We start from the raw sequence: 16,213 nt of genomic DNA on the forward strand, positions 1-16,213 counted from the left end.
CAGAAGCACTGGGAGTGTCCGTCACTCATTGGGATTGCCTCCCGGCATGACAGACAACATTCAAAACTGGGAGAACCAGGCGCACCCTCCCACTAAAGTAAAACTCCCAGGGGAGAAACTATCTAAAAAACTATATATAAAAAGTTGCGGCAGGTTAATTTTTTTTTAAACTACTACAGCTAAAACTACTACTAAGTACCAACTACTATTAAGAACAAATAGAATAAACTAACTACTAAAAGAGCTAAGGGGACAGAATTGAGCTAAAACTTAACGTGGGCAACTGCTAAGGCTCTGTCTCAGGTTGAGGCAGGAACCGAAGGCAGTTTGCCCATACAGTGCTATATAGCAACAGCACAGAGCAGAAGACTGAGTAATGCATGGGCGGGTCAAACAGGTATCGCCAATGAAAGGTGGAGGGGGCAAGAGTGCACCCAAAATGGAGCCCTCACAAGGACACTACTTGAAGAAGAATTTGCAATTACCTCAACTTTTCAGTCCCATAATTTTTCATTGTCCCTGATCATGCTGCAGTAGAGATATTCTCAATGGTATTGAATAGTTTCCCTTGGACAAAATGGACTAAACATCAAACATTGTAATGCTGTGTATTGGGCAAATGCTTGGTATACAGTATGTATTAGTTACAGAAGGTCTTCTGTGACCTTACATTTTGGCAATACTTGTATAGCTAGTTGTGCCAATAAAGTATTTTTAAACATTACTTTTCTAATTAAGCTCAAGCTCCTTCCTGTCATTCTGTGAGGCAACTGAATGATGTGCTTCTGTTTTCATATAACGACTAACTTAAATTCTGTATGTCCCTTTTCACAGGGTCAATGCTGAGGCTGTTAGTCTGATTTTACTGAGGGTATGTCAACACTACTGCTTATGTCGGTATAACTTATGTTGCTCAGAGGTGTGAATAAGCTACCCCCGGAGAGACATAAATTACACTGATGTAAGCACTGGTGTGGACAGCTTCTCCCACTGCTCGTTGGGAGTGGATTGACGGGAGAGCTCTCTCCCATTGGCTTAGAGCTGTGCGACTGTAAGCTCTCTAGTGTAGCCATAGCTTTAGACTCACATGGAGGTCAATGATAGTCGGGCACATTGTCAGTATTATGGAGCCATGTAGTCATGGCTTTACAGTTAAAGTTGGAGTTTCTCAGTGTTTTACAAAGGAAGAGAGAAGCTGCTTTTTTGGCTTGGATTAGATATTTCAGGCCTGGTCAACACCGTTTGTGTACTGGTATAACTATTTCAGTTAAAAGTGTGGATTTTTTTAAACTGATGTTATACCATACAGCCCCTGAGAGCGAGCATATTTATACTGATCTAAAGGTGCCGTACATCTTGTATAGTTTATTCCCCTTCCTGCCTGGGAATAACCCGGAGTGGCCAAACTGTGGCTCACAAGTCACAGGCGGCTCTTTTACAGTTAAAATCTGGCTCGCAGAATCCCTTATGTCCCTCCACTCTTCGCCTACTGGGAGTGGGGGAGTTTGGGGCTTCTGCCCTACAGGGGGGCTAGGGGCTTGTGCCACAGACGACTGGTGCCTGCTGGAAGCAGGGGGCACAATTTAAAGGTTTGGCCTACTAAAGTTGCCAACTTTCTAATCACACAAATACCAACACTCTTGCCCTGCCCCTTCTCTGAGGCCCTGCCCCCACTCCATTCCCTCCCCCCCCCACTCTCCTCCACCCTCATGCAGGGCCGGCTTTAGGCCGATTTGCCCGATTCCTCCGAATCGGGCCTCGCACCGGCGCCTTTTTAATTTTTACTCACCCGGCAGCCTTCCGGGTCTTCGGCAGCGGATCCTTCACTCGCTCCAGGTCTTCGGTGGCATTTCGGTGGCGGGTCCTTGAGTGCCACGAAGACCAGGAGCAAGCGAAGGACCCACTGCTGAAGTGCCACCGAAGATGCGGAGCGCCGCCGGGTGAGTATGAATCAGGCCCTGCACTTGCTAAAGCCAGCCCTGCCCTCGCTCACTTTCACCAGGCTGGGGCAGGGGTTCAGAGTTTGGGAGGGGGCTTTAGGCTGTGGCAGGGGGTTGGGGTGTAGGGTGCGAGCTCCGGGAGTTTGGGTGCAGGAGGGGCTCAGGACTGGGGGTTGGGGTATGGGAGGGGGTGAGGAGTGCAGGCTCTGGCCAGGCACTTACCTCAGCAGGCTCCTGGAAGGGGCCAGCATGTCTGGCTCCTAGGCTCACGGGCAGCCAGGCAGCTCTGCAAACTGCCCCTGCCTGCAGGCACTGCCCCCCATAGCTCCCATTGGCTGAGAACTGCGATTGGCTGTGGAGTCAGCACTCAGGACAGGGGCGGCATACAGAGACCTCCTGGCCACCCCTGCGCCTAGGAGCCAGAGGGACGTGCTGAGCACGTCCAGGACCTGGGCGGAACCAGGGCAGGTAGCGAGCCTGCCTTAGCCCCACCCACTGGACTCTTAGCAGCCTATTAAAATCTCCCGGATTGCTTTCAATAGCCACCGACCAGGAGAACAAGGCCGATTCCGGTAGCAGGCGAATTGATACACCGGTATAATGACACGGATACAACTCGTGCATGTGGATGAGCCATTTCATGAAACTCCTGGCGTCCTCAATTCTTTCCGAAGATGGTTGTCAATGTACTGACCTGCCTAGGCACAGCGACCACTAGCAAACGGTCCTAGCAAAGGGGCACCATGCCAGCCACTGCCCAGGGGCCTGGGGCACACCGCGGCTCCCCATAGGGCGATGCTCCGAGTCCCCACCCCTCCCGTACTGTTGCCAACCCTCCAGGATTTAACGATTAATCTTGCCCCGATTGGGTCACGTGGTGCAACCTCCACGAACACAGCCAGCCAAAACTGGCCAGCCTTCGGCCTCCCGCGGGGGCAGGGTCGCTGTCCCCGAGAGCCAGCACCCCCTGGCGGGGCACCGCCAGCCCTGGCCGCCCCGCGCGGGAAGGGGATGAGCGCGGCCCCCGCGAGCACTGGGCAGCCCAGCGCGCGCTGCCAGCTCCGCCCTCCCCCGCAGCCACGCTCACTGCGCCGGCGCAGACTCGCCCCGCCCCTCGCGTTTGCGCGTGCGCCCCAGGCCGGAGCCCGGCGCTGAGGGGAGGTGGGAAGAGGCGCCGCCTGGCTGCTGGCCGGTCCCCGGGGAACGGCCGGGAGCTGCCGCCTAGCGCCCGCTACGGGGAAGCCCCGCCAGGAAATTCCCAGGGGCAGCTCCGGCTGGGACAGCGCGGGCCTTACGCAAGGCTGGGCTGCCCCCTCCCCCAGCAGCCCCGCCGAGCGGGATCCCAGACACCCCCCCCCTCGGGGGGGCTCGCGTCGCGCCTTCCCCCGCCCCGGGGTTCCCCTCCCCTCCCCTCGCGCGGGGCTGCGGCCCCGCCCCCGTGGGCAGCCCCTCCCTGCTGGCGGTGCCGAGCAGCCCCTGGCCGCCTGGCTGGACGATAAGAGGCGGTGGGGGCCGCGCCCAGCTAGCGCCGAAAGGCTCGTATCTGCGCCCGAGCGGCGGCGAGGAGACGGCTGAAGGGAGCGGAACTAACAGCAGCTCGGCCCTTGCCTGGCTCCCCTTGGATTTATATGCAGCTGGGGGGGTTATTGTTCACCCTGCTGGAGGAAGAGAAGTGGCCGCGGGGTGATCCGTGCTCTCGTTCCCCCACCATGTGCTCCGTGAACGAGGGCAGCAGCACGGACCCCCTGGTAGCCCGGTGCAGGCAGCTGGAGGAGACCGTGGAGAAGCTGCACCTGGAGAACAAGAACCTAAAGAGCAAAGTGCCTCGGTACAAAGCCATCTGCAACCTGTATCACGAGTCCGGGCAGCAGCTGAAGCACCTTCAACTGCAGCTCTCCGCCAAGGAGGCGATGATCGGGGAGCTGAGGGCGAGCGTGGCCAAGTACCAGGCTGCCCAACTGGGAGCGGCACAGGAAGAGGAGCAGCAGCCGCCGCCACCTGGGGGAAAGTTTGTGGAACCTGCTAAATCTCTAGTGGAAAGTTTAATAGATCAGCTCGGCCAAATGAAGCAGCAGCTTAAAGACAGCGAGAGAATTTCAGCACAGAAGGTGGAAACTTTGAGCCAGGTAAAAACACAAATGTACCAAAATAACATTTGTATTTACAGAGAAGAGTGCCTTCCCCTGGCAGCCCCTTGCAAAGGGCTGAGCTCTATTCGGTCTTCAAAAAGTTGCACACTTGTGAGCCAGGACAGAGTTTAACCCCAGTTCATATGAAAAAGAGCGTTATTTCTAAACACCCTCCCCCCTTAGTTTAGGTCACTAATTTAGATGCCTAAATATCGATTTAGGACCCTAACTTTGGATGCTCTAGATGGTGAATTTGGTTTAGATGACTTGCCCAATGTCACACAACAAGCTGGTGAAGGAGCTTGGATTAGAGCCCAGAAGTCACGTTTGCCAAACCCTCTGCAACCACTAGGTAACCTGTCGTCTTTCAAGACAGCATCATTTAATATAACCAATGTATAATCACCATGCACTTCAGGGCACTGATTGAATTGTGGGAACATGTCATGTTAAGCAAAAAGTAGTTGCCAGAGATGTAGCATATAGAAATTGCAGAGACTAGGAAATCTAAATGGTATTTCTAAATGTAATCTGATATTTTTCATGCTGCTATCAAGATCAGATTTACAGCTAGCACACTAGCTAGTGTATATCTTTATGTGATCTCACTAGTTTGCACAAAGAGTGGAAGAGATTATTGGAAAAGATGAGCTCAACATTTTTTAAATATTTTATTGCAAGCAGTTATTTTTCACTCCATAACATAAATCCAGTGTCAACATTTTTTGATTAAAAGGCATTTAAATGGGATTTTTTAGTTCTTCCTTTTTCCTCCTTTGTTTGTCTGCTGCTTGAACTGTTCATCAGCCCATCTGTACAAGAGACCTAGCATTTCAGTTGTAACAATTGCAACGAGTTGGCAATTAGTTGTGGGGGAAGGGAGGAATCTCAACTTTCCTCCTTTCTGGTTAAAAACATCTTTCTAACACTCTGGAAAAAGTGTTTTTACTGTTAACTATTCATTTAAAATTAAATTGTTTACATTTTTTTCTCTTTGTAATGAAGCAGTCTGGTGCGTTTGAAGGGCATTCGTTCCAAACCAGAAAATATTGGAAACTGAAACAAATAGTCTTGTGACAAAGAAATCTCTTGACGTAATGCCAGTACAAGAATATTTCCCAAATGCTGCAGTTCTCTTTAGACCTGTTCAGGCTTTGAGACTTGTAATAAAACATGATCTCACTGTTCTATACAGTGTGCAACTTGGGATATGTCTAGGTATTTACAGCTCCTCAGCACTCTGCTGTCTGAGTACCTAGTGAGGCAGGTTGATGAATGTCTTCTGCCATAAACTACTTAGGAAGTGCAACACCAGCCAACAAAGCATAACTAGAAATAGACTTTTGTGCTTCAAGTGGATTTTTAAGCCTGTCGAATCCTTTTAAAACATTCAAAAAGAAGAACAGGAGTACTTGTGGCACCTTAGAGACTAACAAATTTATTAGAGCATAAGCTTTCGTGGACTACAGCCCACTTCTTCGGATGCATACAGAGTGGAATATCTCCTCAATATTTAGAAGTGGGCTGTAGTCCACGAAAGCTTATGCTCTAATAAATTTGTTAGTCTCTAAGGTGCCACAAGTACTCCTGTTCTTCTTTTTGCGGATACAGACTAACACGGCTGTTACTCTGAAACTTAAAACATTCAGTATCTGTATTGGGTTTGATATAGTTGTGGGTTTGTTCTGAATCCCAGACACATTGTATTCTTTCCCTTAAATGCTCAAAGGCACCAATCTACAGTAAGTACATGGCAGCATTTCATTTTCCAATTACTGCAGTTAACATTTAAAATGACAAGTGCTTTCTGCTGCAGCTTTAAAACTGCACTAGTCAGTATAAACTTTGATTTTAGAAATGAACATTTTAAACACAATTTGTTACAAGGCTCTCGAGAGGTAACCTGTGTCACCATTGCCAAGCTAAAGGCCAAGATAATGCCCCTATACAGGTTTTTACACATGGGGCTTGGAAACTGAGTTTTTGCTCTGCTTTTCCATTGTATTCTTCCATTGGAGGATCAAGATTTGAGCTGAGGAACTAGCAGGGATATTGCATTGCAATCTTCCACCCCCACCCCTTCACCTCCAAAAAACAGGACATATTTTGCAAGATGTACTGTGGCTTTTGCCTCCATAACCTCCGGTCTACCCTGGGATCCAGGGCAACTTGTGGGTACAGTATGTCTAATGTGTGTGGGAGTGAACCTCCCAGCCTGAGTCCACAGACTTATGGTAGCAGGGCTTGTTCTAGCACTTTAAAAATAGCTGTATAGAAGGCACTTTGAAGTTGTGGCTTGGGCTCTGAAGCCCACCCCACTCCCTAGGCTTCAGAGCCTGCCTTGCAACTTCAAAGCACTGTCTAGATAGCTATTTTTTAGAGCACTAGCCTGATCTCTCTCTCCTCTCCCCTCCCCCCCCCCAGCCCATGTCGGGGCTGGGAGGCTCACTCCTGCTTGCTCCAAAATGCTGTGTAGGCATACTAGCAGATTCTGGGAGAATTATGTTCCATCGGCTTTCTTTACAGCTGTTGTCCTCCAGTCTCTTTCACCCCCTAACAGTTTAAGTGGGAACATAGAAAGTTAGTGCTCACTGGGTCAGTGTTAATATACAGGTACTCTAAATTTCATTTAAGTACATGATGATGCCAGAGATTGGCTGTCCTCTGGACCCCAATAAATCCAAACCACTCAGAGGGGCTTTCATGTGTTAAGGGAGGTAATGTTACAGAGCTTCCAATTCCATGAAACTTTATTGGTACAATAAGATATATAAGAATTGCCAAAGTTAAGAAAATGCAGATCCCTCGGATATTTGTCAGGCAGATATAACCCACCTGGGGATAGGGTTACACAGTCTGAGTGGGGTTTGTTCCTCTGTCATTACTGTTCCTGATCAAGTTATTGTGTAGAATACTATCTTTGCTATCTCTCAGGATCAGGCATTCTATTTGCTTTGATGAAATTTATGGTCCCTAATAGCTTAAGGAAATTATTTTCTACCACCTTTATAAATTTGGGACACGTGGAGTAGAAGAGCCGAACAGAGGTCTTTCATTGCACCCTAAAAGTGGTTGGCACACTACAAGCTGGCTATGCTGCCTGCATCAGAAGCATAAGTTATAGTGCATAAAATGTCATCCTTGTATAAGTATGTAGTATGTTTTTGAGAAAGTGGGATAACTGCCCCAATTAAATATTTTCCTTTAAAAAAAAAAAAAAAAGCCTGTAGTGATTGTTTCCAACCTCTTATTTGATATTTCAGGACAATCTGCAGTTGATAGTGTATTGGCAAATCCTTTTCTGCATACCAACTATTTTCTGACCTAGGATATGTGCATAAGCATATGTTCATGAAAATGAAAATGTAAAATGAGAACTGGAAAAGACATTGTAAACCAACACCACATTCAGGAAACTTGATGAAAAATTACTTTATATGAGTGGTTTTGTTTAACGGTAACAAAATATGGTACTAATGACATTCCTGAACAGTGGACTTAAGTTATTTTTAAACAATGATGAGAAAATTCACTTTTATAAACCTCTTGGCTTGAGAGTTCATTTTATGTTCTCAAATACATCAACTTTACCCCCAATATTTAGGAAGTGCAGAAGCTGAATCGGCAACTAGAAGAAAAAGACAGAGATATACAGCAGATAATAAGCCAGCCACAGTATGAAAAAGAGAGAGAAATCTTACGACTCCAGAGAAGCTTGGCAGAAAGAGAGAAAGTCCAGGCCACAAGTGAAGTACTGTGTCGTTCACTCACTGATGAAACTCACCAACTTCAACGTAGATTGGCATCCACAGCAGAAATGTGTCAGCAGCTGGCAAAATGTCTAGAAGAAAAGAGAAAAGACAGAGGGTATTTAGAGGAGCATAGTCAGACTGAAAGATCCAATCAGGTACACTTAATACATTTTTCTGTCAATATGAATAATTTGGAGGGAGGGATGTTAAATTGTAAGCAACTGTTAATGCAATAGTTCTAAGAGTTATTTCCCACTTTCCCCAATCTCTTCAGCTAAGTGAAGAGGAAAGGAGAATCTTCTCACAAAACCTTAATTGTTGGCATTTGAGATTGAGAGATGGAAGCAGTTTTTGATCATTTCTGTCCAAATGTCATGTACATTTTTGCCATCCCTCTATCTGTAGTAGTCAGAGCCTCTTTTGGTAGGTGCTGTAAGCATCCTTTCCCAAAGCATAGAATATCAGGGTAGGAAGGGACCTCAGGAGGTCTTCTAGTCCAACCCCCTGCTCAAAGCAGGACCAATCCCCAGACAGATTTTTACCCCAGTTCCCTAAATGGCCCCCCTCAAGGATTGAACTCACAACCCTGGGTTTAGCAGGTGAATGCTCAAACCACTGAGCTATCCTTCCCCCCTCATGAATATTATGTTTACACTCTTACTATTTGGTAAACCAGTGGAGACTAGAGCAGAGCACTAGAGGGTGCTGTGCTGTTGGTGGTGACATTCCTTGGACAGGAGACAAAAACGAGGCCCTTGGGGTATGTCTGTGCCAGGGGTTCTCAAACTTCATTGCACCACGACCCCCTTCTGACAACAAAAATTACTACATGACCCACGGAGGGGAGGGGCGCAAAGCTCGAGCCTCACTGCCCTGTGTGGGGGAAACCAAAGCCCAAGGGCTTCTGCCCCAAGCCACCCAGGGCTGAAGCCGTAGGGCTTTGGCTTCAGCCCTGGGCAGTGGGGCTTGGGCTTTGACTTCAGACCCGGGGTCCCAGCAAGTCTAATGCCAGCCCTGGCGACCATTAAAATGGGATCACAACCCACTTTGGGGTCCTGACCCACAGTTTGAGAATCGCTGGTCTATGCAATTAGGCACTTGTGGCTGGCCTGTGCCAGTTGACTGAGGCTCATGGGGCGCAAGCTAAAGGGCTGTTTAATTGTGGGCTCTAGCGCTCTGAGATCTTTCCATCTCACAGCCTCCAGCTCAAGCCCAAATGCATACTCTGCTCTGCGAGCCCTAGTCAGCTGCCGGTGTCTAATTGCACTGTAGATGTATCCTTGGACCACAAAAATCAAGTTGGCTTGAATATAAGATTTTAAAAATTTGCATTAATTTTTTTCTGATTCATTGAGCTTTGGTGTGTGTGATCATTTCCCATTTAAAATTCAGCCCTGCACCCACCATGTAGGCCTCACTCTTGCTGTTAGGTTGTGGAAGAGGATTCCTCTTTCTTGGGCAAGGATTAAAACACTGGCCAGGGAAACAGGAAACATGCAATTCCTTGCTCTGTCAGACTTGTGTGTGGCTGTGGATAAATTATTTCATTTCTGTGACTTAGATTTTCTACCTAAAGTGGAAATAATATAAAGCCACAAAGCCTTGTTCAGGTAAATTCCTTAGTGTTTGTGAGGTGCTTAGATACTACAGTGATAGCCAAGAAATACCTATCAAGAATCCCCACTTCACTGATGGCCATCTGACTTCAGTTTCATTGAAAGCCTTGAGAGATGGCAGTCTTAAATAATAGTAAAAATTTGCAAGAGAAACCCTACTGTTCCCAAAATGAGGAACTACTTTTAAAAAAAATCAGTTGATTCATGACAGTATCATGAGTTGGCAACTCTTGATAATTGAAGATGCATTATATCCCCATAAGAAATGGGGTATTAAACCAGATGCTGTGGTGACATTCTTTAATCATTTTGTTCATCAAGATTCTTCTTGAAGTTTAAAGCAGATGGAAGTAGTGCTCACTTCTTGTCCTAAGCTGCTGTTACTGGATCTTTTAAAAGAGCTGTGAATTTCAGTGATCCCTGTGGAGAGTTTAAATTTGTAAAGTGCATTGGGAGCCTTTGGGATGAAAGATGCTCCAGTAATGTAAAATATTACTGTGTGAATAGACAGAGGCTGACTTGGATGGAAAGAAAAGCAGATTGTTTAATGGGACTTGAAATGTTCAGCAATGTGATGTTTTATGTGTCACAGAAATATCCATCTCTCTAAGTAGTAAGTTTTCAGTCTAATAATTAGCTTACCTTGTACAGTGGGGACTTCCCTGTCAAAGAGAAATTCAGATGTGAGTCTGAGTTCATTCTAGGGAATTTTTTACAAAAATGCTTTATTACTCATGTACTTTGGGTGGTTTTTGAACTGATGACATTTCTTAAAAGTCCAAAGGCATGTAATTAAATCTAAAGCTCAAAACTTCTGGTCAAAAATTTATCAAGCAGCTTTATTATTTTTTGTTCTCATTTGCTTAAAGTCGCAGCAAGCCAAAGTGAATGAGTGTTTGTGGCTGCTGGTTGTTTGTTTTTGTGGTTTTTCAGGTGGGCTCTCTCTCTTACGTTAAAGCAAATTTAATTCCTTTGCTTAAAAAAAAAAAGCTTACAAACAACTGATCTTATAATGAGCTAATCCAAAAACATGTTTGACTAGCTTAGGGAAGAAAAATGGAGGATGTTTGTGCTATTTTTAAAATGAAGCTGTGAATAATGTCTTCAAGGTTTGTGGTTTTTTAATCAAAGTAATGCTTACTTTGTCTGACAGCTACAATTTTCAGAGAATAAAACTTCACCTCAAACAATTATTTGCCAACTACAGGAGGAAAACAGGAAGTTACAACAAAAAGTGTTTCATGTAAGTACATTTTTTAGTTTGTAGAATAGGATTTGATTATACATTTTCAACTACAGTAAATTCCCACTAACAAACCCTAATTTAACTTAACCCTAATGGCATCTATATGCAGACTCTAAATAGTCTCAATAAAAAATATTAGCTAGCATGTAATCTTTGTTCCCTTGGCAAATACAACTCCTCAATACATAACCTAGCTGCCCCATTAATAACACAAAGTAATTGAGTCAGAATGTAACATGTTTAAGACTTCTGTTTCTGCCCTAACAACAGGTTAACATCCCTCACCGTAATCCTTCTCTGAAAGCTTTTGCTTGCAACACTTCATTTTAACGTGTATATTTTAATCTTTTTATTTTCAGGTGGAAGACTTAAATACAAAGTGGCAGGCATATGATGCTAGTAGAGAAGAATATGTGAAACGACTCCACCTGCAGCTGAAAGAACTGAAGTCTCAACCCGAACAGCAAAGAAATTCAGAGCTGATGCAGAAGGAGATTTCTCGGTTGAACAAATTACTGGAAGAAAAAATGAATGAATGCATTAAAGTAAAGCGAGAGTTAGAGGATGTGAAGAAGGCTAAAGATGGAGATCGTGAACGTGTACAAATGCTGGAGCAACAGGTCATTAGAACTACTCTTTGATCAGACTTGCTTGATTTAGAACTTAAGATTTTCTCAGAAAAAGATGGGAAAACAAGTTCACTGAATCATTCCCTTTTTTAAGTTGATTTTTCTGATTTGGCACTTGGACATAGGGTGGCTGTACAGATTGCAAAGGTGGCAGCAGGACAAAGGGGCACACACACAAGTTCAAGTAAAATTCAGTATTGGAGGAATTCTGTGACAGCTTTATTTTCTTCCAACACAAAATATCAGTATTTTTGTAAATTCTGTATATCTAGTACTGTTAAGTGCAGACATACTGTAGAAAAGAATACCTGCATTCTGAGCCAATTTTTATGGAGTATTAATTTAAATATTAGATGGGCTAATCTATAATTCCTTTACCTGTAACTCACTCTCAGTAAATGGCTAAAATATTTAAATGATTCATTTTCAGGTCCTTGTTTACAAGGATGACTTCACATCTGAAAGAGCAGATCGAGAGCGTGCACAAAGTAAAATACAGGAACTTCAGGCAGAAGTTGCTTGTCTACAGCACCAGCTAACCAGGAGACAGGTAAAGAAATCTAGAAAGGCAAGATATTAAACCAAGTTGTTTTCATTAATAAGAGAAACTCAAGCTGAAAATCAGATGCACCCCAAGGAAACAAAACTCCAAAACATACCAATAAATCATGGACAGTTTTGTTCAAATATCTTAAATTCAGAGGTATCAAAGCTGTAACTGCTAAAAATCCCATACCCATATTTCAGTTCTAGAGGAATTAGAAGTTGTCTTCTCCTATTTATATAATGCCTCCTATTAGTCCCAGTTTCCCTTCTGTGTTGAATCAGCCCAACTGGAAATATTTCTTCTCATGGATTTAGACACTGTACCAGTTCATTACAAACAGGGAATAGATGGAACTCGCTTGTTTTTTAATTTCAGTTATTGTTGCACATGTGATACTTGACCCCAGTCACTTATTTTATGTAGGTTTTATGGTTGTTTGGAACTTGATCACCTTTCAGTCTCTGGCTCTGATTGCTTTGAGTTGCTGCTAAAAATCTTCATATGGAGTATGCATCAGCTTTTAGATTTTGTCAGCCTTATCAAAATATTGTCAATGCTAGAATTTTAGATTAACCCTTTTGGGCTCAAAGTTGGATTTTTCTGATACTGATTTTTTTTAATTATTTTAATTTTCTAGGAATCAAGAGAGACAACTGGTCATGTTAGAGTTCACACTGGGAATCAAAATCATCGTGTGTATGTACAGACAAATGTTGAACATCTACTGGGCAACAGCCAAGTCCAGTCAGGAGTGAGGAGAACAGGTTCACAATCTGAACAACCTGCTACACGCACAGACAGTGGGAGTTCAGGATCAGAGAGAAGAGGACAGGGTGAACTTCAGTGCCCTCATTGCATGAGGTTCTTCAATGATGAACTCAGTGATGAATTTCTCAGACATGTTGCTGAATGTTGTCAATAATCTGACCTGAGAAGTGCAATCAAATATCAAATCAACCACTACTTGATACTGAGAAAATGGCACTTTGAGATGTATACTACAGTACCAATTAATGTTGGTTATATTTTTAATATTTATCCTCCAGTTTGGATGTTTGACTGACTTATCTAAGCATAAATTCAGTGCTTAGTTTCAGCATCGAATCTCTCTGATTTGAGGACAGGTTAGTGAAAGAAGTTAATTGATTACTAATCTACAATAAGTAAGGGCAAAAAAAAATGAAGTAATTCATTTTAAATGGCCATAATGTGGGATGTTAGGAACCAGCACGATGAGAAATGTCTACCTCTTACTTCATTCCACCACCTGTTGGACCGCATAAGAGACTTCAACATAAATCAAGCCATTTTGCAATGAATGGAAATATACAAAATAACACTCCAACAAATGAGTGTAACAAATGCAAACCTGCTACAAGCCAAAAGTGCTGAAGAGCACAAAAGTTGTGGATGGGCTCAGAGCAGACAGACTTACAAGCAAAAGTCTGATTCTTTGTACTTGTGGCAAACCGAAATATTTATAAAGGGTAAAGAGTGACAGTATCTTAACTGGATTTGAAATCGGTATACCTTCCTTTTCACAGATACAGCCCTATAGGGAAGAGTGGCCAAAGGGAGGGGCGGGGGAAGCTTCACTGTGCCATATGTGGGGTACAGTTGAATAGAGGCATCTCACTTGTCACTACTTTGAGTCTTTTAGGCATTTTAATACAACAGAACGAAATCAATCATGTCTCTGTCTGACCGAGCTTTTATATATCACTTGCATTGAATGTGAGGAAAATGTTAAGGTACTAGTTACTCTGATCTAAACCCTCTCTTTTTGCACTGAAACATATTGCACAAGAAAGTGAATGTACATACGTGAATACAGATTGTATACAAATATTTTTAAATGGTCAAACTTTTATTTTTATAATAAAATAGTGGTGGTGTAGTTGCTTACTGGGTTAGTAATATATTTCAGTGAAAACTTCAGTGGAAAATAGTTTAAATGCAGCTGGACTTAATTTCTGGCTGACTGTTACAGCTTCCAATAAGAGTTCCACATTACTTTATACATAAGCTACTGTTACATGAAATAGATTCCTTATCACACACTATTTTCTAAGAGTAAGTGTTAAGTAATTGGAGAGGAAGGACGAGCTTGGGCTTAAGGTGCTTGTTTGGGAAATAGGTTTTCTCCCAAGATCAATTCCTTCCATGCCACAGACTGAGGAACTTGCACAAGGTACTTACCTCCTCTGTGCCTCAGTTTCCCATCTGTAAAAGAGGGAAAATAGCATTCTCTGCCTCATAGAGCTCTTGAGACTAAAGAGTAAAGAATGTGAGGTGCTCAGCTACTGTGGCAGTGGGGGGCCATATAAGAACCTAACAGATACATAGAGCTTGGGCTTGGAAAAAATGTACCTCACCCTGACAAGGCTGCAGTCTAAGTAAAGTGGGTAGGTGAAAAGCCCTGCACCACCAGGCTGTCTCCTAATTAAAGGAACATCATTCAGTACTGTATAGTGTGCGTTTTGCATATCATCATTATCCTAGCTTCACTTCGTTCCTCTCCTCTCATCCCCATTTCCTTTAACAGGTCAGGATAGACAATGTCAGACAAGCTGTTTCTCCTTGCTGTAGTGTACTTGTCTGTCTTTTTGCTCTACCCTGCTCCCAACATGTCCTATTAACTGCCGTCATATGCCCATCACAGTACTTGGAAATACTAGGTATCTCATAACTAGACAACTCGTAATAAGAGACTGAAGGGAAGGAGACACACTGTCCAGATGAGATGCTGTCACAGGGCCCCTCTGTCACTATCCAGTGAACCACTGCCCAGTCAGTTCAGGTGGTTTCACAGTCAACCACACACTAGGCTGTTTCTTTCACCAAGGGGTGTATTTATTCTCTTGCATAGTAATCCCATGCACTGTGGGCTTAAAGCAAGCATAGGTTTCCCTGCAGCCCTCACTCCTCAGCCCAGGCTCACCCTGGTAGCTTCCTACTGAGCTGCCCTTGCTTCCTTTTTCCCTTTCCTTATATTCTCCCAGTTACCTTGTTAGCCCAGTGATTGCTGCCCAGGTGCTCACAGTCCTTCCAACAGAAAGTGTATAATTGGCCTCAGCTGGGCCTGCAGTCTTCAGGCTGCTGCAATGTCAGTGATTATTAAATGTAAATATTTATAGACTAATAGGTCAGTCTACGACTTATTCAAATGAAAAGTTTTATTGAGAGAGTAGAGATCTATTTTCTTAAACTCAGATGTGTTTTGAGTTCGGCAGCAAACTACATTGAATTACATTGATCAAAGCCTTAATCTACTAAATACTTTTTTTCGTGTCCTTCCGTCCACCAAAATAAAACCTGATATTTACCCAGAAAAATTAATATTTTTTTCCACCAATTTTCACCTCTTATTACTACACCACCACCAATAAATTCCCGGGAAAAATTAAACAAAATAAAAACTGAAAACAAAGGGCCTTACGCCTAGGTCATTGCACCATTCAGTTCTGACAGGTCTGTCTGAATTGTCCCTCTAGGGCCATAATTTCAAGATCCCTCTCCTCCTCTGACTTACCATGCCCCTGGTTTGAGACTGGCGGGATGGGTTTGCCCACCAAGGCCTCCATGTCAGGGCCCTCGTCTCTCTCTCTCTCTCTCTCTCCTTCCAACTGGTTCTTTACCCTGTGTCTTGTCCAGGGATTGCTCCTCTTGGACACCTGTTCAAACGTTAGCAAAAAGGCATCAGGCTTATCACCTGGGCCATCTTACAAAGTCCTAGGCCCACTGTTTCATTTCCAGTCCCCTCCCTGGCACTCACTAGCCTCTGCAGGAGCTGATACTGTACCTTGGCCTGCTCCTTGACGAATTCTTGCAAAGTTTGTTGTTGCTCCACCTGCCAATTCAGAATCGCTCGCCTCTCTGTCTGCTGCATCTCCTGTTATTCCACCAGCCAGCACAGCATCTCATCCATGGTGCCCAGATCTCCTGCCTTTGCGCAGGTCCCACCTCAGATATTCTCAGCTGAAGGAGTTACTGCTCCTGGACGAGCCCCCATGGTCGCACAGTTGCCAACTTGCACGCGGTAAATAAGTACCCTGACTTCCACAATAAGCCAGAAATCAAGCTAATCCCATTTCAAAACAAGCCAATCCCTAAGAACCCCAACACTCTATGGGACTAGACCTCCCGGCCTGCAGTCTGGGACTGGTGGGTCCACTGTGCACCCCTGACTCTTTCCCCACCCCCCTTGCCCCTGCTTGCCAGGAGCCAATCAAAAAAAGCAACAAGCTACAACAAGCCAAAAACTAGCCAACAAGCAACTCACAAGCCAATTAAGCCAAAACACACCCAATTTCTGCGTTTTTTTCCCCACAGGTTTGGCGTGACTCAGAGGGCA

The 16,213-nt window shown here is 44.4% G+C and overlaps 1 protein-coding gene across 1 annotated transcript; it reads left to right on the top strand.

Moving 5' to 3' along the window:
* The first annotated feature begins 3,361 nt into the window (after positions 1–3,361).
* Positions 3,362–13,756, top strand: TNIP2 (TNFAIP3 interacting protein 2). Its single transcript, XM_034772585.1, has 6 exons — positions 3,362–4,066; positions 7,674–7,976; positions 10,591–10,680; positions 11,043–11,303; positions 11,743–11,862; positions 12,497–13,756. Exons 1-6 carry the CDS (start codon positions 3,569–3,571, stop codon positions 12,779–12,781), a joined length of 1,557 nt encoding a protein of 518 aa, XP_034628476.1. The 5' UTR covers positions 3,362–3,568; the 3' UTR covers positions 12,782–13,756.
* Positions 13,757–16,213: the final 2,457 nt, after the last annotated feature.

Source organism: Trachemys scripta, chromosome 5 (assembly GCF_013100865.1).
Source record: "Trachemys scripta elegans isolate TJP31775 chromosome 5, CAS_Tse_1.0, whole genome shotgun sequence".
NCBI lineage: Eukaryota > Metazoa > Chordata > Testudines > Emydidae > Trachemys > Trachemys scripta.

Excerpts from the sequence above, each read along its gene's own strand:
- TNIP2 (XM_034772585.1), top strand. The coding sequence starts at position 3,569 with ATGCAGCTGGGGGGGTTATTGTTCACCCTGCTGGAGGAAGAGAAGTGG. Across the intron at positions 4,067-7,673 it reads AGGTGGAAACTTTGAGCCAG|GAAGTGCAGAAGCTGAATCG; the intron begins GTAAAAACACAA and ends CCCAATATTTAG. Across the intron at positions 11,863-12,496 it reads ACCAGCTAACCAGGAGACAG|GAATCAAGAGAGACAACTGG; the intron begins GTAAAGAAATCT and ends TTAATTTTCTAG.